The sequence below is a fragment of the Pimephales promelas genome, chromosome 24 (assembly GCF_988280905.1).
Source record: "Pimephales promelas chromosome 24, fPimPro1.hap1.1, whole genome shotgun sequence".
NCBI classification, from domain to species: Eukaryota; Metazoa; Chordata; class Actinopteri; order Cypriniformes; family Leuciscidae; genus Pimephales; species Pimephales promelas.
The window spans coordinates 1277501-1302500 of record NC_142792.1 but is presented as its reverse complement, the minus strand read 5'-3'; the positions used below and the strand labels follow the sequence as shown (position 1 = coordinate 1302500).

Below are 25000 nucleotides of genomic sequence, written 5' to 3'. Positions count from 1 at the left end.
CCACTCCCGCTGGCTGAGACGGCGTGCTCTTCACTGAATACTTCACTGTGCTCTGCAACCCCATGGAGAGACTTGACTCATCCAGGACACTCGCACACGGAGGACACTGGGAGCTCTCAGCTTTCTGAGCCGCCAGAGCTGGATGCAGAGGTGTTCTGGGAGCATCTGAGACAGGAAGTGCAGTGAAGGAGCTTTCAGCTGAGACAGGAAGTGCAGTAAAGAGGTGTTTATCTGAGACAGGAAGAGGAGCTGAGAGAGGAAGTGCAGTAAAGAGGCGTTTATCTGAGACAGGAAGTGCAATGGAGATGCATTCATTTGAGACAGGAAATGCAGCAGAGATAGGAAGTGCAGTGAAGGCGCTCTCAGCTGAGACAGGAAGTGCAGTAAAGAGGTGGTTATCTGAGACAGGAAGTTCAGTGGAGAAGCGTTCAGCTAAATCCGGAAGTGCAGTAGAGGCGCGTTCATCTGAGACAGGAAGTGCAGCTGAGACAGGAAGCGCAGTGGAGGCACGTTCATCTGAGACAGGAAGTGCAGCTGAGACAGGACGTGCAGTGGAGGCACGTTCATCTGAGACAGGAAGTGCAGTGGAGGCACGTTCATCTGAGACAGGAAGTGCAGCTGAGACAGGAGGCACAGTGGAGGTGCGTTCAGCTGAGACAGAAAGTGCAGCTAAGACAGGAAGTGCAGTGGAGGCGCGTTTATCCGAGACAGGAAGTGCAGCTGAGATGCAGACAGGAAGTGCAGCTGAAACAGGAAGCGCAGTGGAGGCACATTCAGCTAAAACAGGAAGTGCAGATGAGACAGGAAGTGCAGAGGAGGCGTGTTCAGCTGAGACAGGAAGTGCATTGGAGGTGTGTTCAGCTAAATCAGGAAGTGCAGCTGAGACAGAAAGTGCAGTGGAGGCATGTTCAGCTGACACAGGAAGTGCAGCTGAGACAGGAAGTGCAGTGGAGGCATGTTCAGCTGACACAGGAAGTGCAGCTGAGACAGGAAGTGCAGTGGAGGCGTGTTCAGCTGAGACAGGAAGTGCAGCTGAGACAGGAAGTGCAGCTGAGACAGGAAGTGCAGCTGAGACAGGACGTGCAGCTGAGACAGGACGTGCAGTGGAGGCGTGTTCAGCTGAGAGAGGAAGTGCAGCTGAGACAGGAAGTGCAGTGGTGACACCCACAGTTGTGTGTAACGTTGAACTTAAGACCGTAATGAGAGAGCCTGTTCCTCCGGAGACTGAAGTGTGTTCTGGGCCAGAATCTGGACCCTTGAATGAGCTGGCAGACTCAGAGTGGATGAGGACTGAGGTTTGGCCTGGTTCTGGTGCTTTAGAGGTTTGCCTCGTTTCTTTCGTGTTTTCCTGAGCGACTCCGGCCGCCAGAGCGACGTCACACGTGCCAAAACCCGACCGCACCTTCTCAAACGTGCCATTCTTCTCTGCGTACGTAATGAGGAACTCTGGGTAGACCTGAGCCCTGTCGAACACAACAAAGATGGAGGGGTCACGTGGATCATCGACACAGCTGTCGTACAGACTTCCCTCGACGCATTTGGCCGGAGGTTGGCGGTAACGAGCCGCTCCTCGGGTGTAGTAGCCGATCAACACCCTGCACGCGAACACACGCCTCACTGCTAACCCGTCCGTCCGCTCGTCCCAGTACCTGGCGTCCTTTGAGAAATACATCCCTGACAAATAAGGGGGGAAATTAGAATAAGCAAATTCACTTTTAAAACATTTTAATTCGTAATGTTTCGTAATTCATTTTAACATTTTAATGGGTTACTCGTTACTTTACTCGTCACATCAAAAAATGTATATGATTACGTAATGCACATTGCTTGTAATGTGTTACTTTACTCGTTACATCATAAGTAATCTGATTACATAATGCACATTACTTGTAGTGTGTTACTTTACTCGTTACATCATAAGTAATCTGATTACTTAATAAGTGTTACTTGTAATGCGTTACTTTACTCATTATAAGTAATCTGATAAAAAAAAACTGGACGTCAGGGAACATTCAGAAATACTGTTCTCATATGTTAGCAAAACGTTCCTAGAACATATTTAGTTAGCTGGTTTCTACTTGTGATAAAACATACCCTTTCCATATGGTGCATCAACCTCCTGAAAGTCACAGTTTCTGTGACACACACCATCGACAAGAGAGGATATGGTGCCGTGGAATAAAAGCCGCTCACGACATCTCTCACACTTGTTTACAATTTTCATTTGTTCTTTTTTCCTGCAGAAAAAGTGTTTATGCAAATAAAACTTGGATTAAAGATTTGAGCGAGATAATCAATTCTTCTCCACAGGCCTGGACTGATACCCACGTCATAAAGTTTTCCCAGAGTTCCCTGTTTTGCACACGCTCGATCTGTCGGACAGTAAAACCCCTCAGAGTTTCATTGAAGCGCTCCTGGACTCTCACGTAATCTCTGTGAGCCGGCGGGAGACGCACTCTCTGCAAATAAACAAGAGATCTGTTTTATTAGAGAGCAGCGATTGAAAAAAAAAAAAAAAAATCACAAAAACTTGCACTTTGGATCCTGTTTCAAAGTTTGCGTTCTCGAGCATTAAACACTGTTGTGCGAATGAACGTCCGGAACACATTAAAAGTTTCAGTAGAGCCGTGTTGTGTTAGCGCCCCCTAAATTAATAACGAATGATTGTTGCAACGATAGTGAATCCATGAAAACTAACTTTATCTGGACAATAACTCTATTCGAGATCTGCTGTAGTCTAAGTCTAAACACTCTCTGAGACTGAGACTGTAAAGCTGCTGTGAGACTCTGTGTTGTTAAAGAGCTGTATAAATGAAGAAGATTTAAGAAAAAAACTGAACCTGAAATCCAGATTTAGGAATCGCAGTATGGTCCCAAAATCCAGGAACGCCTTTAGAAAATTTAGTCTTTTTGGCACCGCAACCTCTGGAAAACAAAGATCACACTGAATAACACAAGACAACAGAGCATGACATCAGCGCACAGGACACTTGTGACGCCGTCACCTCGCTTTAGCCTTCTGGACGTCGAGCGATGAAACGAACGCGGGCCGTCGCCTGACGGGTCTCTCTGTGCCGCTAGCTTCGTTTCGTTGTTTCATGTCTGTGAATTTAACATTTACTAATACGTTATTAAAATCAAAGGTTGCATTTATTAACATTAGGGTTAAGGTTAGGGTTAACATTGTTGTAAAGGGTTCAATTTTAATACAGCTGCACAGAACACTGGCTTATAACAACAGACCTGTGAAGCTGAGCTCATAGAAACGGTTTCCCGCTGTGAACTTGATCCCAGAATCCTCCTGGTTCTGCTGTAAATACTCCTGATATCTCTGCTCCAGCTGCTCACTGCTGACTGAAGACAGTCGGTGCATCTCTGCCTGAGACAAAGAAACAGTGATGGGGTAGGTTGCTTTTAAAACTATTATGTTACACAATATTGTATTACTCCCTAAAAACGTATTACATTGTCACTTTTTACGGTAATCGGTAATGCATTACGCTCTCTTCCAGACCTCGAAAGTATTTCTTTACTGAGAAAAAAAAACATAACTGTATTAAGCAAATTATTCAAACCGAAAAGTAAAAAAAGTAACTCCAGTACTCGTTACATCACTGAAGTAATCGGATTACGTAAGGTGTTATTCGTTACATCACAGAAGTAATCGGATTACGTAAGGTGTTATTCATTACATCACAGAAGTAATCTGATTACGTAATCGCTAGATCACAGAAGTAATATGATTATGTAACGCGTTACTCACTACATCACAGAAGTAATCTGATTACATAACGTGTTACTTGCTACATCACAGAAGTAATCTGATTGCGTAGTCGCTACATCACAGAAGTAATCTGATTACTTAAGGTGTTACTCGTTACATCACAGAAGTAATCGGATTACGTAAGGTGTTACTCGCTACATCACAGAAGTAATCTGATTATGTAATGTGTTACTTGCTACATCACAGAAGTAATCTGATTACGTAAGGTGTTATTCGTTACATCACAGAAGTAATATGATTATGTAACGCGTTACTCGCTACATCACAGAAGTAATCTGACTACGTAACGTGTGACTCGCTACATCACAGAAGTAATCTGATTATATAACGTGTTACTCGCTACATCACAGAAGTAATATGATTATGTAACGCGTTACTCGCTACATCACAGAAGTAATCTGACTACGTAACGTGTGACTCGCTACATCACAGAAATAATCTGATTATATAACGTGTTACTTGCTACATCACAGAAGTAGTAGGATTACACAATGCACGTTACTTGTAATGCGTTACTTTTGATTATGTAATGCATGTTACTTGTGATGCGTTACTGTACTCGTTATGCGTTGCCCCCAACACTGATCCCCAGAAAGTATTTGCTCATTAACACTTCAAGCAGACGAATCCGGTTGATCAAACATACTATAGAAGCGTACTGGAGCCAGCGATTGTACTCGTCTCTCCAGTACCAGGTCCAGGCGGTGGTGAGGAGCATGGAGTCGGGAAGCAGCACAGAGGATTTCGTCGAGAGGCGCCGGACCTCGTCCAAACCCAGAGTCATCTCCTCAAAAAACACCGGCTCGTTTCCAGAACTGTCCAGGAGCAGACACATGTGACACGTCACGGAAATTATATGTACAATATAAAGCATTTTCTGAACTATGGCGCATACACACCTGTGTATGTTGGACGGGTCACAGTAATCACGCTCGATCTGCTCACTGTGGGGTAAATCGTGCCATGTTCGGCCCACCTTCACCTCCCACTTATAGGGCATCTTAAAGTGTGTCTTTCTGCATTGGTCTGCAGACAGAAACGCTGATATCTGAATCTCACTGCTTCAATGACAACCCAACAATAAGCAATAAAGAGCAAAGTGCCTGATTTCTGTTCACACTGGGACCTGTTGCATGTGTGTATGTGTATTTGTCATCAACAATGTGGGGTTAAAATATGACTGGAATTAAAACCAGCTGGTCCGGTACCAGGTGGATGAATTTGGTGAGTAGCTTTATAATATATTCAGCCAGTCGATCATTTAAAGTCATTAAAAAGACAATAATATTGCATAATATTATCGATTTTAAAACACTACCGTATGAGAACATTTGAAGTGACTTGATCTAAATAATGACACTTGTTATTTTAGATCTGAATTAGTTTTATAATTGATTCATTTTACAACATGTACTGCACTGTATTCATAAACTGAATCAACACAAAACACAAGAACACACAACCCAAGCAAACACCCCAAGATATTCACACACACACACACACGTACCGTCTCTGCAGAAGTCTCTGACGAGAAAGGACAGGCAGATCTCGTTCTCTGCAGATGAGGTAAAAGCAGAATATCAGGCAAATATTCTCGTATGACTGTAAACCCGAACACTCAACATAATTAATTGGTTTGGGTTGGACAAACTTAAAAATTAAACTAATTAGTGAAGTCAAACTCTCTAACTTTTAGGAGTATTTAGCTCATTCTTTTAAGTTCACAGAACAGATATATTTTAAGTATCATTGTTTTGAGTTTTATTATATATTTTAATTTAGACGAACTTAATTAAACTGAAACTGGGCTGGTTTCACACACACAAGGACAGGAGAGCTGTCAGTCAATAAATGGGAAAACAGAAACTAGCATTAATTTTTTGAAAAAGTAACTCCGATGTTTTGTTGTATATTTTAAAAAGTAATGTGTAACTTTACTAGTTACTTGAGAAGTAATCTGATTACGTAGCAGAAGTAACCTGTGCCGAGTCGCGCACACACACTGGTCTCCAGCACACCTGTGTGGGTCTCCGGCTGGACCCCGGGCCGGACGCCCTCCACACTCCCGCGCTGTTCGCGGATCTTCAGAGCGAAGATGTTGCGGTAGATGAAGGGAAGCTCGTCCGTCAGCTGACGACACACTCCTCTGGAGAGCAGGACTCGGCGCACGCGGGACTCGTGGAGGTCGTGGGTCCGGCTGCAGTCCGTGCCCCCGCAGCGCCCCCGCATGAAGTCCTCACACACGTGCAGCCGAGTGCACTTCTCTCCGTCGGGACAGATCCCGTCAGGCCCTCGGCCCCGGTTGAACATCATACACACCTGAGAGGAGGACACACACACGTGAGCACGCTGCCACTCCAATTCCAGATTCGACTCAATGCATATACCGTAGATTTAATACAAATCGACCACATTTTAAAAAACGATTAATCGAAATTCGTCATGCTTGGCGGCTCACGGGCGGCAGGAGCGCATTGTCGGACTGCAGCAACAGCCAACACAGATGCTCCCGGCTCAGGCGGGTCATGTGATGCGCTCGCAGGATCCTCATGTTGTGCTCGGACCGCAGCTGCTGGTGTCCAAAACTGCAGCCAGGCCTTAGACACACACACACACAAAGTTCAGTCTGAATGGCCGTTACATCAAAAAATGTAATCTGATTACGTAATGCACATTACTTGTAATGCTTTTTTAATTACATTACATGTTACATCATAAGTAATCTGATTAGAAAATCATAATAAAGAAAATCATAATCTTTGGTAAATCATAATTCTGACATAAAATGTGGAAGCTTATTCATAAGCTTAAGCTTAAACTCATAAGCTTCCACATAAAACAATGATACTTAATACATATATATATAAATACACACACATGCTTGTAAATATTTAAGAAATATTTTCATGTATGTATACTGTATAAATGAAGACAACTTTTTAACATCATAATTATTACTGAGTAATTAAGCAGATTATAATTATCATTTGATTTGATAACATCAACTTTCTTAATTTAGAATTTTTAGGGGCCGTTTACACGACACAGTTTTCAACTAAATAAGTAAAACATTTTATTTAAAATTATACGGTATTACATTTTGTACCGTTATCGTCTCCGTGTGTAAACTACAAAAATTACACACATTATCAGTCTATAATTCCTATTTTATAATCTAATAATTATGACTTGGTACTGTATGTCACAATTTTTACTAGGCCTCTATATCTCATAATGACTTAGCTTGTCATCATTTTGAATTTTTATCTCACAATTATCTTAGTATGTCATAATTGCGTACAATAAGTTCTTATCGCATAGTTTCAAATTTGTATCTCAAAATTATAAGAATGTCATTTTAAAATTTTTTTATGTCATAGTTTTGATTTGTATGACATATGTTTCTTATGTGGAAATCAAATGAGCTTCCGTATTAGATCATACACGTCACGTGTTTATATCTTTAGTGTTGTTTACTGAAAGTGTGTGTTTGGCTGACGTGTAGTTTGATCAGCAACACACACCGTCTGTCATGTGTTCTGATTGTGTGTTTGTTATGCAATAAATGGCATGTTTAAGTACTGTGACAACTTGCCCCGTGTGTCATCGGTCTCCACACACACCTGTTGCAGCGGCCCATCATCAGCTCGTACTTGCACATGTGCAGGTCTCCACAGAACAGCTCGTCGCACTCGCTCCTCCGACACAGTTTGACGTTAGCCTGGGCGAACACCTCTCGGCGGCCGTCGCGCTGGATGACTGTGAACGCGCCGCTTTCCCGCAGGATTTTATCCAGGGAATTCGGAGGCGATATTTCCGTCAGCCCGAATGAAATATCCAGAAGTTGCTCGTAGTCCATCGCTCCGTGATTCCCGCACAGGACCTGCAGGATCGTGTTCTCCGCCATTATTCATGGGTTTATATGCGGGTCAGAGAGGGAGTTTCTCTCTGAACACTGACTCCAGATCAGCAGCACCTGATGGGTTAATTCTCGATCCGAGGAAACGAAACTCACGAAGAAAAACTCAGTAAAGGACCCGTATATGATATTCAATTTATGAGGAACGCATTCATTGTGTGATTTTAGCGGCACCTAGTGGTGAGTTTGCGAACTGCATCCAATAGAAGTTACAGTGGCCGACAGGAAGTGAGAGTGGCCAGTTAAACCATAGATATCCATAATAAAGACTAGATGTCTCCTCCGCGCTGGAGGTCGATGTCCGCACCTGGCGGCCATCTTGTCACAGGCAGCTCGCTCACTCATAACCTTGTGTTTTAATGGTGCATGTACTTTTTAAATAACCATAACTTGCTCAATTTCTACCGATTTTCCAACGGTTTGGTTTGTTCTAAACGTCAGAGATGTAGTTATGACACTGCATACTTATGAATAATAAGTGTATAAATAAATAATCATCCAGAATTATACGGACACACCGTGTGATTTTTACCCCCATCTAGTGGTGTAAAGGTATATGATCATCCAATGAATATTAGTTTTTGTTCCTCTCAATTCCGATTTCGTTTTAACTCCTACGGTGGCCAATGTAGTCCAAGATTAAAATGGCTTCCAGGTTCGACCTCGTCCATGTAAACGCGAAAGGCGAAGCTTGAATCAACGGGTATGTCCCTCTTTGGCTAATGTACTTTCAAGATGGAGGGGCAACATGGCGACCGACATTTTTTTTTTTACTTTTTCTTACTACAATAAACAATAAAGAAATCTAAATAAAATCTAATAAAGAAATCTAACAAAGAAATAACGTATGACAATCTCAAAATGCACAACACAAATCTCATTGCACTACAAGAACTCCGGCCCTTACCCGTATATGTATTTTCAATGGTGTATTATACACTCACGAGAATACTTTATTACTTGAACGAAGTAAATATACATTAATGAGCACATATATTTTTGAAAGAACTAAGTGTTTTTAGCTAAGAATAAATTAAAAAGATTTACAGTGCAGCTTTAATAACGTTTGTAAGAAACCAAACCGTTTGTAAATCCGTCAAGATTTCAACAAGATAAGAGTATTTGTTACATCAGCTTGCCTGTGACAAGATGGCCGCCGGTAATGACGATAGCGACTCCAGCTGTAAGACATCTAGCTTTTATTATGGATATCTATGTGTATGCCATTCAATTTTTAGGAACGCATTCATTGTGTGATTTTAGCGGCACCTCGTGGTGAGTTTGCGAACTGCACCCAACAGAAGTTACGGTGGCCGACGGGAAGTGATGATGTGAGAGTGGCCAGTTAAACAATGAGGTTTCTTTACAAAGATAAGCCAAGCTTTGAACATTTTATGAAAGAGATAAAAAAAAATATGGTAATTCATTAGATAAAACTAAGAACAAAAAAGCAAGAAAGACCTATGATGCGTTTGGAACTTTAATTTAATGTAACTTTACCCCTGGCATGATTTTTTTTCTATTTGTTGTGAGTTGTATTGACATGTAAATCTCTTTGTATATTCTCTGTTGCAATAAAAAAAGAAAAAAAGAAAGAAAAAAAGTTTCTTTACAAAGATAAATTAATAAGTTAAGTTTTCTTAATGATTCAGTAAACGGTGAATAATATTGTGACTGTCAAAATTGGATCAAAATTACATTTCAGTAGTTTCTCCTTGTATAAACTGACGAATCCTTCTCTCAGCCTCGCGTTTCTGACAGTAAAGCATAACATGTTCCAGTTAATTCTCTACCCAGGTGGTTTGTTGGACCTGGAGACGCCATTACATCTAGAACAAGGTCAGTCACCGAAAGATTAAGCCGATGGTCAAGCCTGAGTCGTGGCGTCAGTTCCTGTGGAAAACTCTTCCAATCGCGGAGCATTGATGCAAAATGGAGACAACACACTACAGTTGTGTACTTTATTGTGACAATTATCTCAAATATTGAGATTATTACAAAGTTCAGTCAAAGTAAAATCAAGACAAATTATACATTTACATTCAAAAATTCATTTGTTTTATAAATTCATGTTATAGATCTCAATGTATATGTTTATTTTTTTGTTAATGCAATCTTTAACTGGATCTTCCAATGAAAGCAGTCTTCACTCTTCAAGCTGAGGTTCTCCAATCATTTAGTGTTCTTAAACCCCGCCCCCTGCAGGGCCACGCCCACATCTCAACATCCAATCCACAACCGGTGCACACAACCAAAGCTTTTTTTTTTTCCTCAATAATTTGCTACACTCAGATGTATGTAGGAGGCATTTTTGGATTTAAGTCATTTTAATTTCACAACACTAGACAGAGTTTAATGAAATCACATTTTATAAAGCGCATGAAATTGCAAATTCATTTGTTTAATATAAATGGACAAAGATCTGTTGACTTTATCCTGAGAGGGGCCGTTCACCAAACATTACTATTAAGAATACAATTCTTCTCAAATTACAATTTCTTGTTATTCTCCAAAGAAAAAAGATATGAATATGTTATTTGCATAAAAACTGTGATATTTGAAGAGTTGGAAAGAATTGTACCTCTCTTTATAAAATCATATCTTGGTGGACCCGACCCCAGAACATCTCTTCTTCTGCCATTTCAGTTAATGCGTAACATTTATAACGTGATTATCAACTTCCTTTTACTGGCTTCCTAAAGCCTCAGATCACATGGAGGATCAGCAAATAATGCAGTCAGACTTTGCAGTCTTTGGAGAAGCTGAAGCTGAAGATGAAGCGGAAGTCTGTACGTGAGAAGCATTTGAGGAAGAGGAAGAGGGGCGATAAATCTGTGTGGAGGAAGAAGGAGAAACATATAAGAAAGGAGAGGAGGAGGGAGAAACATATGAGGAGGAAGAAGAGCGATAAATATGTGAGGAAGAGGAAGAGGAGGGAGAAACATATGAGGAGGAAGAGGAAGAGGAGGGAGAAACATATGAGGAGGAAGAGGAAGAGGAGGGAGAAACATATGAGGAGGAAGAGGAGCGATAAACATGTGAGGAAGAGGAAGAGGAGGGAGAAACATATGAGGAGGAAGAGGAGGCGCCTGAGGAAGATGTGGCGTATGATGGAGTGACCCTAACGCTGCTGTATGAAGGAGCCGGTCTCCTCACCGTCACCGCGGGTCTGCCGATCACGTCCTCACACACACTCGAGTCTCTGTACTCGATCAGGTACTCTGGGTAGATCTGGTGCTTCTCAAACACAACGAATATGGACGGGTCGAGGACGTCGTTCACACAGCTGTCGTAGAACACGGTGTCTCCTCCATCTTTAGACGGGGGCCGCAGGTACTCTGAGTTTCCTCTCGTGTAGTCGCCCACCAGAACCCGGCACACGAACATGCAGCGGGTGCCCGCGTCGCTAGTGTAGCTGTGCGAGTATTTCGCGTCTCGGGCAAAATAACTTCCTGTGAAAGAGATGGAGAATAACGCCTCGGGTCAGAACGGCCATGTTTGTATTCTTGTTTATTATGTGCACTTCCTGAACGTCACCTTTCCCGTAGGCGGTCCCGTGCGTCCCGCAGATCCTCCAGTCGAAGTTGTTCAGGCTGATGGCGTCGACGTGCTTGCGGTCGGTGCCGTGGAACAGCTGCTTCTCACACACGTCTCGGCCTCGGCTGCTCTTCTTCATGCAGTCCTTCTGCCTGCGGGGGTCAAACACCGTTTCACACAACACACAACGCACAAGCCCTCAAAACTGAAGCCAAAACGTCTCGATCGCCCCCTTGTGACCGGTCCTAGTATAGCTCATAACCCCTGCCTCCCCATGTTATTCAATGGGACGCGAGACCAACTAAACAATTAAATTACACTTCACATCTCCTTTTTCCAAAGATAGTTTCTGTCAGTTACTGTAGTTTCTATCACGTTGATGTAATTTCAAGTGTTCGTTTTTTAAAATAAGTTTAAAAACGGTGCTCTGACATCATGATTGACAGGTTCTCTGTGCGAGGTAGTCACTGAAGCACCAGCGGACTTTTTTTAATAATGTTGATTATGTGGTTAGTAGTTGTATTTACCTTATTTTAACGAGGTTCTGCAATCAGCAGACATCATTGGAGAAGAACGAAGCAGACAGAGGACACTTAATGAAAGTGCGGGACGTGAGCTTGCGTTTGATTCAGCGAGAATGAGGGCGTGGCCTTGATTTCGCAGGTTTACTTCCTGCTCACGACTGCGCATGACTGGTCCCGAAACACGCAAGTGCGCAGACTCAAGTTCAAGATGTCAGCGTCATATCGAGACACTGGCGGCTTCAGTTCTCTCTGATGGAAAAGAGCGAAGGGGCGTCGTCCATCTTTTTTTACAGTCTATGCTTTCAACTTATGTACAACTTTGTATGTGTTTTGGCCGTTCGTTTACACGACAACAGCGTGTCTGAACACTGAAACTCGACGCGAGTCTCTGAAGACGATGATGTCATGGACATGCGTGTTACGTGTTCAGTCTGTGGTGTTTCATTAGTTTTCTTTACTTTTACTTGTATTATTAATTTATAGATTGCACTGTATATTTTCTTTTCCCTTCTATATTTGTTTAAGATTTTATTTTTATTTGTATGTGACTGGCATTCAGTAATTTTTCTAAAATCTAGTGTGTTTCATCGCCTGGCAGCAGATAACAATGTTTTTAGTGTTTTTCACAGATCCTTGTGAACGTGGATCGTTTGGACAAAGATGTGTCCTGTACCCTTATAACTTACCACTGAAACACTTCCCATAATGCTCTGTTCTGGATCCTGTCAATCTTCAGAACGCTGAAGCCTCTCATGGTGCGATTGAACAGGTCGTTGATTTTGACGTATTCACCGGCCGTGCTTTGCAGCGACACTCTCTGCACAGAAAAGTGCAGGATAACATCAACATGTACACTCAGTGTCAATATGAAGGAATCTGAGAGCCTGCGCTCACCTTGTATCCGGTTTCAGGAGTCAGAGCTTTATCCCAGTGTTCCGGCAGAGCCTTTAAATTGGTGAATGTCCTTTTACTGGGAACAGATGTGAAGAGTGTTCGGTCATGCACGGTTATTAGAAAGGGAAAGGGAATGAGTGTGAGCACAGGGGCATTTTCTTACGTTGTCTTGATTGTTCGCGCATTAGCTGCCGACACAAATCTGGGACGACGTCTGACGAGTCTTTTGGTTGAGTAGCGTTTGTTTTCCTGGATCATATCTGAAGAGCAAGATCAGTTCAGACGCCATTAAGACGACAGTCCTCGTATTCAGCCTTAAGGGCTTATAGAGCTGCGTGAAGGCGCTTCAAGACAGTCAGTACTGTTACCATGGAGACAAATTAACAAGTTACAAATTACGTGATGCATACAAGTAACAAAAGCAATCAAGTAACGAGTATGGTAACATTACATGCAACATGCATTACATCACTAGATTTCTTTATTGCTGCAACTATACATTTACACATACCGGTACATATTTTAGTTACTTTTTTAAAAAAGTAATGAATATTACTTTTTATTTTTGCTTTTACACTTTTTTAAAGTACTGAATTAAAACATTGCGTAGAAAAAAAACAGAGGTTATATAAAAAGTAACTATGTAATTTCTTAAGGGAGTAATGCAATATTGTAACTAGGGCTGGGTAATAAATTTCGATTTCTCGATATTAATCGATTCTCATTTTTACGAACCGATATTGATTCTTAAATCTCAAGAATCGATTAGTCATCCTGTTTCATTTGAATGAATGGGACATTGTACCGTGGCTGCGCGCATCCAAAAAAAAAAAAAAAAAAAAAAAAAATCGCAATAATCTTTGTCCTTTGTTACTATTGATATGAAACAAAGTCTCAATTTTCAAATTACGTCCATTTTCTTTAGAAACTCAAAAACATAAATAACGTTTTGGCGCTGTGGCGTTAGGGCTGGGCGATATATCGCACGATATTGTTATGCGCATCTAATCAGTAAAGCCGGTTCCTTGATTAGTAGTAAATCACCTTCACCTGCTTTCAGATGGAGCGGCATTTACTACAAAGAGCCGTAGATCACTGACAAGCTGAGCCATATCGCGTTAATATCGAGGACGTATCGCCAGCGATATTTAATGCGATATGGCTCAGCTGGCCAGTGAACTACGGCTCTTCGTCAGGACAAAATCTCCCGTGTTAAATTAACACACCTGGGAGTGTATATGAGTCCACACTCAAGAGTGTTAAAGTTAATGAGATAATTAAGTGATTAAATGAGTGATGATTGAGCATTATTGAAGACACCTAAAGCAGAATCACAAGAAAAAAATCAAAAATTTTAAGCCACCGTTATGGAGATGAGTGTTTGCTTTAGTTGGGCTCTTGACCCTTATAATATAAATTTAATATTTTAATGTGATGTTGCATCTGAGTTATATCTGTCAGCTGAACAAAAATAAACAATAATAAAATGATGTTGGTCATATAATGACATTCATCATTTGATATTTATGTCTATAATTTATTCTGTTGGTTAGTGTATAACTGAGATTCTGCATAATGTCCAGAATGTTAAATATAATTGACGGATTTCTCAAAAGTTAAAAAAAAAAAACTTTCCCTTAGGCACACACAGACCTCAAGATTCAGTCAATGCTTCTCAACAACGGTGACGAGTAGAATATTCAAGGAGGAAAAGTAAATTACATAGACAATTCAGGTCGTAATTTATTGAAACCGCAATGCATGATGGGAGCCATTAATGAGTTGTGATTGGTGGCAACAAGGATTAATTTTGTCACCACGATTGAGATACACAGGCTGATTATTGATATCTGTGTTTCTAATGACAGTGATTTAATCAGAATATATATTAAAATATAAATTTAAGTTATAAGAATAATACAGATATGCAAAACAACCACAAAACTGTTGCTAACAAATTGAAGCAAATTTGGTGATTCAAAAATCACCTGAATAGAATTTATTTTTTAGATCGAGCATGATTATGTCATAATATACTCAACACTATCAGACCACAGAAGTCTTATTTGACTGCTATAAATCAATAGCAGCAAACAATTAAAATGTAAAGTGAAAGTAAAAGTGTCAAGAGCCCAACTAAAGCAGACACTGATCTCCATAACTGATCTCCTTCAGCGATTCTGCTTGTGATCATCAGGTGTCTTCAATAATGCTCAATCATCACTAAATTAATCACTTAATTATCTCAACACTCTTGAGGGTTAATTTAACACTCATATCGTCCATTTGAAAGCAGGTGAAGGTGATATACTACTAATCAAGGAACCGGCTTTACTGATTATACGCGCATAACAATATCGTGCGATATATCGCCCAGCCCTACGTGAGATCGCTCTGGAGAAGCAGCAGCGCTGATCTCTCTTCCGGCTTAATAATACCAGTCACAGCGCCAAATAAACATGAATGAGCATCTGAAAGTGTGTTAAAGATAGAGTACAACTTATCGAAATCCGTATCATGTCACATTGATTCGCTCAATCAGCGTTTCAACCGTGGAAAGACGTCAGTTAAACAGCTTGTAATCAATGTATGGTCATATTTACCTCAGAAAACCCACATAAACTCGTTAGTCAGCTAGAAAAAATAACTCCAGAGAGGAGCATTTTGCTAAATATATACACCATATGCATTATAATCTTAATGTTCTTCAATATTTAATGCATATTTGAATAAATCTGGCAAGTTTTTATGACAGCCACCATTTAAATGTTTATATTTCATATAATCTTCTTATTATAAAAATAAATAGCTACAAAAAGTTCATTATTACCTTCATATTAGGCTAATGAAGTCTAGTAGGCTACAACTGACTCACATAGTTTACAGCATTAGTTAAGAGATTTGATTCCTTTGAGAAAAATGGCCATTTATTGTAACTGATATCCAAAATAATCGATATTGAATTGAATCGTAATCGAAATCGAATCAAATTGTGAAATTCGTCTCAAAACCCAGCCTTAATTGTAACGCATTACTTTTAAAAGTAACTTCCTCCAACACGGCTCGTCCGAATCACATCGTAAAAGGTGTTGTGTTAGGTTACCCTGGAAGCTGAGGGTGTAGGTCTGCGATCCGGCTGTGAACTCCACCACGGCACTGCTATCAGCCTGATACTTCTGCTCCAGCTCAGCACTAGAGATGGAGGACAAGCTGTGACCCCCGTCCTGATGAAGAACACAGAACATCATCACAGATTACAAGTAACGTCCATTACGTAATCAGATTACATTAATGATGTAACTAACCAGTAAAGTATTACGCCAACACAACAGGCACTTACCACTGTAGCATACGGGATCCAGTTTCCATTCTCGTCCTCCCAGTACCAAAGCCACTCAGTGGTCAGAATGAAGGTGGGCTGGACCACGGACGACACCGTGGACAGACGCCGCACACTGTGAGGGCCTTGGGTCATCGTATCAAAATAAATTTGGTTGATTCCAGAGCTTTGAGAGAGAAAAAAAAAACAAGCCACACATTAGTTAATAAACTGACTGAATAGACAGCTTTATTATGATGTATCGCAACACACTGAAACCAATGCAAACACCTTAGCAATGTGCTTTTATCACCCACCTGTATATACTTTTAGGATCACAGTAATCTTTCTCAATGGCCTCGTGAGGAAGCGCTTTCCATTCGGATCCTTCCTTAACTTGCCATTTATAGGGCAGACTGGAATGCTCCTTAAAACATGAGTCTGGGACACAGGAGTGCACTTCAGTTCACAACACAACACACACGACTCTATGAATCACATGAGCACGCAGTCGCAGTTATGGAGCTCTTACCACCGTGCTTGCAGAATCCCTTGATGAAATACATGCAGATCTCAGTTTTCTCTGAGAGAAGAAACACACACACACACACACACACCGAATTATAAGCTGAATATTGCATTCTCATATTTAAAGGATCTCCAAGATGTTCATGTCTTTCACACTCCAGGGTTTCTCCATATAGTGTCTTCAATGGGGTCCAACGGGTCGAAGGTCCAGATGTGAGTTTCACTGCAGCTTCAAAGTTTCGATGAATAAGAGTCTGATCTAGACAAACCAGCCGACATTTAGAACAAAACACACATTTATATACTTTATAACCAGTAATGCTGGTCTTGCACTCGCTGTGATGCGACACACATTACACAATCAGGGTGAAAGGTCAAGCGTGACGTAGCCGGAAGAACGGACCCAGTGTTTACAGAGCGAACGCGCAACGACTGAGTCAAACGCCATTTACAAAACTAAATAAAAGGTAAAACAACGATGTCTGACGAGTTTGAAGTTAAAGGAGAAAATGAGATCCTACATTTCTGAACCGGAACATGCTTGATTACGTCTGATTACCTGATAGCTAGAGCAAGACCAGCATTACTGGTTATAAAGTATATAAATGTGTATTTTGTTCTAAATGTCGGCTGGTTTGTCTAGATCAGACTCTTATTCCTCGGCTGGATCGTGTCGAGACTTTGAAGCTGCACTGAAACTCACATCTGGACTTTCGACCTGTTGGACCCCATTGAAGACACTATAGACCATTTCACAAGATGTAAACAACACTGGTCCAGAAGCACTTCCTGTTTCAGTTTTTTAACAATACATAAGAGCTTGGATAAAATACAACCAACAGAACATTTAAAACTGAATCAAAAAGTTAAACAAACATCTTTAAAATGTTTTCTTTACATGTGAAATAAAGAAAACAGTTACAAACTGAAACAGGAAGTGCTTCTGGACCAGTGTTGTTTACATCTTGTGAAATGGTCTATATGGAGAAACGCTGGAGTGTGTTCCTCAAAAACCTTTATTTCTTTTTCACTGAAGGAAGAAAGACATGAACATCTTGGATGACGTGGAGGAGCGTGAACTACAGTGAGGAGTGATACCTATAGGAGATTGTGGAGGCCTCTGAGCCTCTTGTCCTCTAAAACCATTCGATGGCCTTCGGTTCTGAGCATTCGGGCCTCTCTTGGGGTTCTCAGCGTTCGGGCCTCTTCTGGGGTTCTCAGTATTCGGGCCTCTTCTGGGGTTTCTGAAACGAGGCTTCAGGACTTCAATGTTGGAGTAGATGTCCTTCATGATGGGCATGAGTTCGCTGGGAACGCCTCTGTCCTGCAGGGCTTGCAGTGGATGAGGCTCGTAGAAGTCGTGGGCTCGAGTGCAGTCGCAGGATCCACGCAGGTATTTCTCACAGATGTGGAGTCTCTTGCAGTTCTCGGCGTCCTGACATCGGCCGTACTGTCCCGTACCGTTATTATAGGAATGACACACCTGAAAAACAACCACGATTCGGATGGAAGCTCGTTTCTGCCACGGAAATTAAAAAAGTTTAACAATGCGCAAATGCAAGTTTATACCTCATAATTCTGAGAAAAAGTTTTTTACCTTTAAATCTCATAATTCCGACTTTATTTCCAGCAATTCAAACTTTTTTAACTCGGAACTTGCGATTCTTCAATTCTGAAAGAATCAGTGGTGGAGGAAGTACTGAATCTCAGTACTTAAGTAAAAGTACAAATAACCAGATAAATATTTACTTTAGTAAAAGTAGAAGTAACACAATGACAACCATACTAAAGTAAAAAGTACCTGATTTAAAATGTACTTTAAGTATTAAAAGTAAAAGTACTTGCATAACAATTGATTCTCTTGATGACTATTTTCTAATGATTAATAAAACATTTAATTCTAACTCATTCAACCTAATACTCCTATAATGATGTTCAATAATGATGGGAAAAAAAATGTTTTTGCTTGTAATTAGGCAATATATAAACCATGCTTATCCTTACTAACTTATAGACCATTTCACAAGATGTAAACAACACTGGTCCAGAAGCACTTCCTGTTTCAGTTTTTTAATACTACATAAAAGCTGGGATAAAATACAACCAACAGAACATATAAATATGAATCAAAAAGTTAAACAAACATCTTTAAGATGGTTTCTTTACATGTGAAATAAAGAAAACAGTTACAAACTGAAACAGGAAGTGCTTCTGTACAAGTGTTGTTTACATCTTGTGAAATGGTCTATATGTTAATAACTATGTTTGACAGTAAACGCGATTAATTTATGGTGTAATTCTGAACCTCTTGGCTTGCCATAATCCTAACCAAACGTATATTACACACGGTGTGTTTCCTATGCACGTAAAAACAAATTTCAGCGTATAAATTGCACGATAAACACACTGCGTGCGAGACTCATTTAGTTGATGTATCTATGGCAACCAAACGTAACTGGTGAGACAAACGTGCAACGAACGAATGGTCAGATTACGTTTTGGCAGGGGAAATGTAACGAAAATGTAACAGAAGTTGTAGAAATGTAGTGGAGTAGAAAGTATAATAATTGCTGCAAAATGTAACGAAGTTAAAGTAAAAAGTAGGCACTATTTATTCTACTTAAGTAAAGTAAAGATACGTGAAAAATGTACTTAAGTAAAGTAACAAAGTATTTGTACTTCGTTACATTCCACCACTGCTGAAAGCGAAAACTTGCAATTTCTTGCAATTCTGAGTTTATATCTCGCATTTCTTAGTTTGCATCTAGTAATTCTGAGTTTATATCTAATTGTGAGGGAAAAAAAGTCAGATAATTTGCAAGTTTAGGCCTAGATCTCGCAATTGTGACTTTTTTCTCAATTCGCTTCCGTAGGTTCTTGGTTTTTGCTGGTGGTACAGTATAGTAAGTGCACGATCACACTAAGAGTCCTTTAATAAATTCAACAAGGAACATGTAGGAGAATCACAGGACATAAAACTCAGGAAGCGTCTGACATTGACAAGGCCGAACACTGAGCAGAAACAGCTTAAACACAGGAGGGGAATCAACCGAACCATAACTAATCCAACCCAGGGCACTAACTAGGGAACAAAACAGGGACAGAACACAGTGAAAACAATCAAAACTGAACATCCCGGTGACAGCTACACTGAATCTGATAGACTCAAGGTTTGAACTGTACGTATTGCGGCTTGCGGGGTGAAATAAGTGAAATCCTCTTACAGCCGGCAGGAGAGAGTGGTCGCTCTGCAGAAGCAGAATACACAGATGCTTTACGTCCAGTGTGTTCAGACCATGAGCCCGGAGCACAGGCTCGTTCTGATCAGACGACAGATCGTGACTGAACCGACATCCTCGTCTGTGGGACAAAACACATCCGTTTCAGGAACACACAGTTGCTGAGGTGCAATTTTGGTTACGTTTAAGCATTAGTATGAACCATCTCCTGCACAGCACTGCCTTAATTAAAGGGATAGTTCACCCAAAAATGAAAATTAAGTCATTAATTACTCACCCAGATGCTGACAACGTCAACTCAACTATAAGTTTATCAAGCTACGCAAATACTTTTTGTGCGGAAAAACAAAAATAACGACTTCATTCGGCTATTTTTTTCCACGACACAAGCGTGAGAATTGCGCAAGTAGTAGTAGAATAAGAACGCAATTCTCGCACATGCGCCGTGGAAATCTCTTGAACTCTCGTCTCAGGCCTACAAGGAAAAAAAAGGAGTAGTCGAATAAAGTCGTTATTTTTGATTTATTTCCGCACAAAAAGTATTCTCGTCGCTTGATAAACTTATACTTGAGCCACTGTAGTCACATATGGAATATTTAAACATTTTCTTCAATGACTTTCTGGGCCGTCAAGTTTCGATCCCTTAGGAGTCTATGTGGTAGTGATCCACCTCTCAAATTTAATCAAAAATATCTTCATTTGTGTTCCGAAGACGAACGAAGGTCTTACGGGGTTGGTGCAGCACGGGGGTGAATAATTAATGACTTAATTTTCATTTTTGGGTGAACTATCCCTTTAATGGAAGAACGTTTAGGCAGAACTTTGGTAGAGAATGTTCCCTGTAAGCTGGGTGTATAACTTACGTGTAAAAAATAAATAAATAATACTGAATCCAGTATTGTTCGCCACTGACATGCAGTGTAATGTCTCGTGATTCATGATGAATCATCTGGCTTATTAATATTGCTAGTAAACAATGATTGGCAATGTTTATACTCTTCCACTAGATTAGATTCTATAAAAACTTTATAGAGACTAACTTTATAGTTATTCTGAGAAAGCCTGACCAAACATTTTAAAAGCTTTAAGGTTTTAAGTTAAAAGTAGTAGTCAGATAGACAGACAGTTAGATAGATAGAGACAGACAGACAGACAGATTAATCTTCATTTGTAGGAAAATCATAAATCTGATCAGTTATAATCGAAAAGTCAGATAAGTCTGCCCAGATAGCAGACAGACGTCGATTCAACGTCTATTTTTACCCTTTACAAACCAAAAATAGACGTTGAATCGATCCAAACTGATCAGTTGTCGATCAAATTTCACGAAGAGTAAGTCTGTTGATTCTAGGGGGAGTTAAGAGTCAGAAGAAGAATCAATATGTCTGTTTTATTACTCACCTTCCTTTGGCGAAGCGGCAGGAACCGAAAAGATGCCACTTGCACAGGTGCAGACCCGCACAGCCCGAGCAGTTCTGCGCTCGACACAGGCGAACTTCGGTTCGGACAATCACGCTCTTCTGTCCGTTTATAACCGCGACGACGAAGCACTCACTCCTGCCGAGGACCGACTCCATGTCTTCATTATTCAGACCGCATATTGATCTTAAATCATCGAAATTCATAGATCCATTATGATCACAAATCGTTGTAATGATCGCCGCCTCGGCCATATTGTTGATTCTGTTCTACAGACTGTATGGACTGACAGAGAAAGGAAACAGCGAGGAAAGGAAAACGAAACTTAAACATGGGGGCGGAGCTTCAGTAACTACAAACACATTCTTCGCGGAATAAAAATAATAATTAAATTAGTAAAGTAAATACAAAATTGCAATAAAATACATAATAAATAAAAATGTGATCAAAATAAAAATATGTGTTATTATTATTAGCTATCTAATACTATATTAAAATTCGGTTTAAAATAAATAAATAAAATACGTATTAATATGATAAATAAATAAAAATTGATTAAAATTAAATAAAGTAACAAACAAATAAATTCTACAATTGAGAGTACATTACTAGTGAGTCAAATAATTATAACAATGTGACTAAATAAAACCCTTATTTTAGATTTATAATAATATTCATTTTTCAGTGTATTATTTAGGTGTTTATAAAATATAGATTTCTTTAAAATTTGAACATGTACAAGATTGAGAAAAACTTCAATTCAATGGATGTTTTGAAACTTGGGGGGCTTTTGCGTGTGGGGCTTTTGCGTGATGCTACATTTACGCCACTAGATGTCATAGTAGCCTTTTGATTAATAGTTACATGGAGATCATGTTTGCTGTAGCCTTTAATATTCTATATATTTTATAATGTGGCACCAAAGACCAACTCGTGTATTTGAACAGACCTGAGGGCAACAACAGTGGACATTTATATTTTTATGTAGGCTACTCATGAATGAAAGATATCAAAAATTACATCCAACCGGAGAAATAGAGAGTAATAAACGTGTGACAACTAGCCCCGGTCTGATCCGCCATACTAATGTGTGTGATACCAGTGATGCAAACGGTTTAAATAAATATTTATCAAGTCACATTTATGCATTTATATAGCCGCTCTGGAGAAAACAGTGATGTCATCGTCCAGCTCAGCTCAGTTCTCATATAATGCTGCCAATGCAGGAGATCAATAATATCGATGAATAATAAATTAATGTTAAATGTACAATTTTGTAATACAAACGCGAGCACATTATCATATGACATACAATATCACAATATCATATCTGTAGCCTACGTCACGTGTGTTTATTATTATTGGATGGGAAATGGGCAATTGATAAACAATATAATAATATCGTGCAAATACAACTTTCGCTTCCCAGTCGGAGTTCATTCCCGGATCTGATTCCGGATTAACTCGGAATAGAATATCATCGCGCGCTGATCCGGTGTGCGTTTTACAAACACACGGTTGTTCCCCTTTAAGGAGGCGCGCGTTGCCTGGAATTCACGTCATTTCGCCGCGAAGCGTCCGGATCAATGAGGTTCCGCGGTGCGTTGCGCTCCCGCGAGCGACGCTTCCAGGAAGGTGTTATTAACCATCGCGTTGCCGCAACGTAGCGTCGGCTCGCGCGTTTACAAACAAGAAACACGGAGAAGTTGAAGTGTTGCGCGCGCGAGGCGAGGCCAATGGATGCGCGAGCGAGTTGAAAAATCGCCAGTGCGTCGCGAGGGGAACATTATTATCCAGGATTACATTATTTCACGGAAGAGCAACAAGGGAGAGGAAAGTGGAAACAGAAGAACTTCCTGAATTTCAACGCGACATGTCCGATTCCCCCTCGCAGGTCATTATTAAGGTAATCCTGCCTTTTCGTTCTCGATCTCGCTTCGGTTTGAGTCACGCGGTTCAGCATCTGTTGCTGCGATCGATGCATTAAGTCGATCGATTAGAATCTGGCTTTTGTGTTGTGTTTGTGTGTGATTAGCACTGGTATTTAAACACGCTGCTGGAGTTCATGCGTTTACTACTGAGCGTCAGACTGGGAAAAGTTCTCCAGCGAGTTTGAGAAGGAGTTTCACTGGAGGACTTTGAGCTGGTCTGGAATCACATATTAGTTTGCATTAGTTATTTAGTAACAGACTCGCGGAAACGAGAACAGCCCTGTATAACTGGCTCAAACATGCTGTTATCTGCTCTTTGCTCTGTTATTGCAAACACTGTTTCCTTATGGCATCTCCCTCCTCGTACATTAATGCACGTCACACCTGGCCTATATTATATATCTTATTGTAAACATGCATACTTCATTTTTTGACCTTGTGATGTTTAAAGTCCACATGAAATCAGCATTGACGCTTCTTGAGTTTAAAGGGGTCCTATAATGCCCTTTTTCGCAAGATGTAAAATAAGTCTCTGATGTCCCAAGAGTGTGTGTGCGCAGTTTCAGCTCAAAATACCCCACAGATATTTATTATAACATGTTCAAATTGTCACTTTTTGAGGGTGAGCAAAAACACACCGCTTGTGTGTGTCTCTTTAAATGCTAACGAGCTGCTGCTCCCTGCACAGGGAGCGGAGCTTCCAGAGATTGCGGGTGTGTGTTAGCAGCTCAGATTAGCAAACAAACAAACAAACACACACATTACTGAACATTTCAAAAACATTTAGCCTTTTATGCTCAAGCTGGCAGCGGCGGCCTTACCTGTCTTTCACCCGCTTCAATTGAAACAGGCTCCGCCCTCCAGGGGGCGCCAGCAGACCAGCAAAACCCCATTCAATTTCTCCGTAGGATATTGATGTTCAGCTACAGTGTCTACATCATTTAAAGTTTGCGTCAAACGGAAGTTGAGATTGTCATTTTTTCCTTGTCGTGACGTATATCCGAGTGAAACGGCTTCTGAGATTATAAAAGAAGTAGGGCGGGGCTTGATTTCGTCCTTCGGGAATTGATTGGATCGTTGGAGGTTGGGCGTTGCAAACAAAATAGAGGCAGATTTGAATGCGAGGCGGTGCACCAATAGCCACACCCTTTCGCCATTGCACGTGACCGAAATAGAAGAGAGGTCGTTCGATGGGGGAGGGAAGGGTAATGTATCTGATTAAAGATTATGTACATGAATTAAAAAAAAAGTGAAGTGCACAGATAAATCATTTATAATAAACACTACTATTACATATAAAAAGAAGATTTGTCAAATTTGATTTCATGCTGAATTTAAGATAGATTGACCACGAGCTACAAGGTTGTGAAACTAACGTTTCTGCTCCTATTATTCAAACATATATTAAAGTCAAATTTGCATATACATTTAAAAAATAGTATTCTGGCATGATCAGCCACAAGGTATGAAATCAACCTTGTTATTTGCAATGTTCTGGAGAAATACTACACTACCCACAATTCTAAGCACAACACTGACGTTTCTGATTGGTCAACTCGTGGTTACCATAGCGACATTTACCACCCCCATGATCTGAAGTATAATATCGGTAGTTTATATTTATACCTTTGCCTTTTTTGCCATTAGGGTAAAATGTTTTTTTGAGCAGGACAAGAATTTTAAGAGGAAATGAAACGTACATACGAGAGGTTGGACGACAAAAGAAAAGATCAGTCTACCAAAAGTGGAGTTACCGATGAATGTGTGAAGCTGATGTGGAGTTAACGATCTTCTAGTCATTGATTGGCTTATTCTATCATGATGATCTATAAATCGTGTCCCGGGGACGGGGTTATGTAAATTTTAGGGTTGGTGATGTCACTAACCCGTGAAGAAGCTCGTGTAG

At 40.5% G+C, this 25000-nt stretch overlaps 3 protein-coding genes across 8 annotated transcripts in view; 1 reads left to right on the top strand and 2 right to left on the bottom strand.

Annotated features, from left to right (window-relative positions):
* The window catches only part of LOC120470883 (protein mono-ADP-ribosyltransferase PARP12), an 8379-nt gene extending 573 nt beyond the window's left edge, over window positions 1-7806 (bottom strand). The window contains exons 1-13 of one of the 4 annotated variants that reach the window (XM_039660550.2): window positions 7408-7804; window positions 6243-6381; window positions 5764-6103; window positions 5292-5339; window positions 4684-4810; window positions 4431-4599; window positions 3244-3379; window positions 3006-3102; window positions 2841-2925; window positions 2329-2459; window positions 2095-2237; window positions 1156-1674; window positions 1-1032 (exon numbers count right to left, since the gene is read on the bottom strand). The exon at window positions 1-1032 is cut by the window's left edge and continues 573 nt beyond it. In XM_039660550.2, coding sequence (XP_039516484.2) covers window positions 1-1032; window positions 1156-1674; window positions 2095-2237; window positions 2329-2459; window positions 2841-2925; window positions 3006-3102; window positions 3244-3379; window positions 4431-4599; window positions 4684-4810; window positions 5292-5339; window positions 5764-6103; window positions 6243-6381; window positions 7408-7691 — 3250 coding nt within the window. In that variant the 5' untranslated portion in view covers window positions 7692-7804. Of the gene's footprint in view, window positions 1033-1155; window positions 1675-2094; window positions 2238-2328; window positions 2460-2840; window positions 2926-3001; window positions 3103-3243; window positions 3380-4430; window positions 4600-4683; window positions 4811-5291; window positions 5340-5763; window positions 6104-6242; window positions 6382-7407 lie in introns of those variants that run through there. The other 3 variants (XM_089126766.1, XR_016149859.1, XM_089126767.1) reach the window with 3 other exon arrangements.
* Window positions 7807-9650: 1844 nt separating this feature from the next.
* LOC120470887 (protein mono-ADP-ribosyltransferase PARP12) lies at window positions 9651-21478 on the bottom strand. 2 transcript variants are annotated; one of them, XM_039660558.2, is made up of 13 exons: window positions 21146-21477; window positions 19730-19865; window positions 17604-17988; window positions 16510-16560; window positions 16295-16418; window positions 15999-16164; window positions 15762-15882; window positions 12822-12918; window positions 12659-12734; window positions 12451-12581; window positions 11241-11392; window positions 10860-11155; window positions 9651-10535 (listed from the first exon to the last, which is right to left on the bottom strand). In XM_039660558.2, exons 1-13 carry the CDS (start codon window positions 21415-21417, stop codon window positions 10425-10427), a joined length of 2118 nt encoding a protein of 705 aa, XP_039516492.2. In that variant the 5' UTR covers window positions 21418-21477; the 3' UTR covers window positions 9651-10424. The 2 variants fall into 2 exon arrangements, with proteins under 2 accessions (XP_039516492.2, XP_039516491.2); XM_039660557.2 differs by having other exon boundaries at window positions 9651-11155; window positions 21146-21478.
* Window positions 21479-22641: 1163 nt separating this feature from the next.
* etv6 (ETS variant transcription factor 6) overlaps window positions 22642-25000 on the top strand; it is a 48256-nt gene continuing 45897 nt past the window's right edge. The window contains exon 1 of one of the 2 annotated variants that reach the window (XM_039660560.2): window positions 22642-23069. In XM_039660560.2, the coding sequence (XP_039516494.2) occupies window positions 23037-23069 (33 nt within the window). In that variant the 5' untranslated portion in view covers window positions 22642-23036. The remainder of the gene's footprint in view (window positions 23070-25000) is intronic. The other variant, XM_039660559.2, reaches the window with a different exon arrangement.

Excerpts from the sequence above, each read along its gene's own strand:
- LOC120470887 (XM_039660557.2), bottom strand. The coding sequence starts at position 21,417 with ATGGCCGAGGCGGCGATCATTACAACGATTTGTGATCATAATGGATCT. Across the intron at positions 12,735-12,821 it reads GCGCGAACAATCAAGACAAC|TAAAAGGACATTCACCAATT; the intron begins GTAAGAAAATGC and ends ATCTGTTCCCAG. Across the intron at positions 11,393-12,450 it reads TTATGGGAAGTGTTTCAGTG|GCAGAAGGACTGCATGAAGA; the intron begins GTAAGTTATAAG and ends TGACCCCCGCAG.